The sequence below is a fragment of the Solanum lycopersicum genome, chromosome 7, assembly GCF_036512215.1.
Source record: "Solanum lycopersicum chromosome 7, SLM_r2.1".
In the NCBI taxonomy this organism is placed as follows: domain Eukaryota; kingdom Viridiplantae; phylum Streptophyta; class Magnoliopsida; order Solanales; family Solanaceae; genus Solanum; species Solanum lycopersicum.
Window position 1 is genome coordinate 10,271,686 of NC_090806.1, and position 2,177 is coordinate 10,273,862.

Sequence of the window (2,177 nt, forward strand, 5' to 3'; positions counted from 1 at the left end):
GCAAGGCCCACATGGAGATTTGAGCCGGAGTCTTCTCCAAAAGCTTGACGATGTAATAATATTTTGGTTGCATTCTCCTCCAGAATTGCTCCGCTTCTCCTTTGCTTATCGGCCTCTTAGCCTGATCATTGTTCTATCCTCCGAGAGCAAGCTCGTCAGGAATGTAACACCTTCCAGACCTGGTCATGCCTTGAGCAGCAGCATTTTAAATAACAAACTTAGGCTTGGCGAGAGTTTCTGACGGCACCAAGGCAACAGCCTTTGCAGGTGTCAAAATAACAAACTCTCTCTTCTCTTTGAAGCTTAAAGAAGCGACAACCCTTTCTAAATCATCGTGAATGATGGGAGTAATATTCTTCGTTCCACACCAGTCTTTATCTGTCTGAATCATATTGACATTGCTGCCTCCATGATTCGACAATGGGTTAATTTTGACATTTGGTGCTGCCGGTTGGAGAGAGACTACCTCTTGATCAATCAGATCCTGAATTTTGTGCTTGAGGTTGATACAATCTTTATTGTCATGCCCAACGCTGTTGGAATGATAAGCATATCTCTGATCAGGTTTATAGAATTTTGAATTGACATCCATGGGTTTGGGCCCCATAGGGTGGATGTATCCATTCGTTACCAGTCTCTCATATAGTTTCGTCCGGCTTTCAGCAAGCGCAGTAAAGTTTCCTGAAGGCCTCTTCTCAAATCTGGGTTGGGGAGGGTCATAACTGCCTTGTTGATGAGGAGGTACCTGTTGATAACTTCTGGTATTTGGACGAGGAGCTTGGCTTCTGCGATATGGATTTGTTTGGTAATTTGGAGATGGATCTAGGTAATTCGGAGGAGAATTTTGGTATAGTGGAGCTTGGATTTGATGAACAGGAGGGGGTGCTCGGTAGCTCGACTGTACGTTACCGCAGTTGGGAGACACACCCTGGTAAGGAGATATAATTTGGTAGGATGGAGAATGATTTGGGTAAATTAGAGATGGACTTTGGTAATTGAGGGGTAGACTTTGGTATACGGGAGCTTGGACGTTCGAATAAATGGAGGCAGCATTCTGATTATTGGGATGACTAGATTGTGTGTAGCAAGCTTGGTAGGACTTTGGGGAAGTCCTGGAACAACCTTGGGAATATAATGATCTTCTGGGGGTCTTCCTTCCCCCATATGAAATAGCAGCGACTTCTTCTCTTTTCTTTCTCAACAACCCTGAAGATCCAGGTGATGCGGCTACGCGGGCTATTTTCCTGATTTTAAACCGTCTTCAATAGTCTCACCAATCTTGACTATTTCGGCAAACTTTGCTCCAATAATCAGCATGATTCTATCATAATATTTCGGCTCTTGCATGCGCACGAACACTTCAATGATTTCTTTCTCATTTATGGGTGGTCTCACCCTTGCCGCTTCTTTTCTCCACCTATAGGCGAACTCCCTATAGCTTTCGGTTGATTTTTGCTTCATTTTCTCCAAAGAGTATCGATTGGGAATAATTTCTATGTTGTAGGCAAATCGATCGATGAAATCTTTGGCCAATGCATTCCAGTTGGGCCATTGCCTGGTTGCATGCGAGGTAAAACATTCAAGAGCTTCTCCACACAGGCTTCGATTGAAAAGCTGCATCAGCAAAGCTTCATCCCCTCCAACTCCCACGAGCTGGTCATAGTAGGCTCTAAAATGAGCCATAGGGTTGCCCATTCCTTCGAAGGTGTCAAATTTTTGAATCTTGAACCCTTTCGGAAGGTCCAAATATGGGTGGATACACAAGTCCTCATAACTAAGTCCAGCGATGTCGGGGATGCATTAGAGATCCTTCATGGCCTTCTTGATCTCTTATTTTATATCGACCTTCACATCTTCTGTGCCCTCCATTCCTTTTCTTGTTCCTCGTAATGATCCAGCTCAGAATCGTGCACATCATGCTCGGCAGGGACGGGATTTTGGAAAGTGGCTCTCTTTGGTAGGGGTGGTGGAGCTACAAAGGGACTTTGAGCATTTTGGGCGGTTTGGTAATTCTGTGGGTAGTCCTAAGGATTGGTGTTCTGATTTAAGTGGTGGTGGGGTGTTTGGGGATTGAAAGCATTTTGGTTTTGGTTTTGGTTTTGTGGCGGTGGAACGGTCTGATGGTGAGTATTTTGAGGATTGGGCGACATTTTAGGATAGTTTTTTTGAAGAGGAGG

General features: G+C 44.5%; 1 protein-coding gene across 1 annotated transcript; it reads right to left on the reverse strand.

The window, feature by feature from the left end:
- Positions 1 to 205: 205 nt before the first annotated feature.
- Positions 206 to 1,695, reverse strand: LOC138337293 (uncharacterized). Its single transcript, XM_069287198.1, has 2 exons — positions 1,298 to 1,695; positions 206 to 1,244 (listed from the first exon to the last, which is right to left on the reverse strand). The coding sequence occupies exons 1-2, from the start codon at positions 1,693 to 1,695 to the stop codon at positions 206 to 208; spliced, it is 1,437 nt and encodes a 478-aa protein (XP_069143299.1).
- Positions 1,696 to 2,177: the final 482 nt, after the last annotated feature.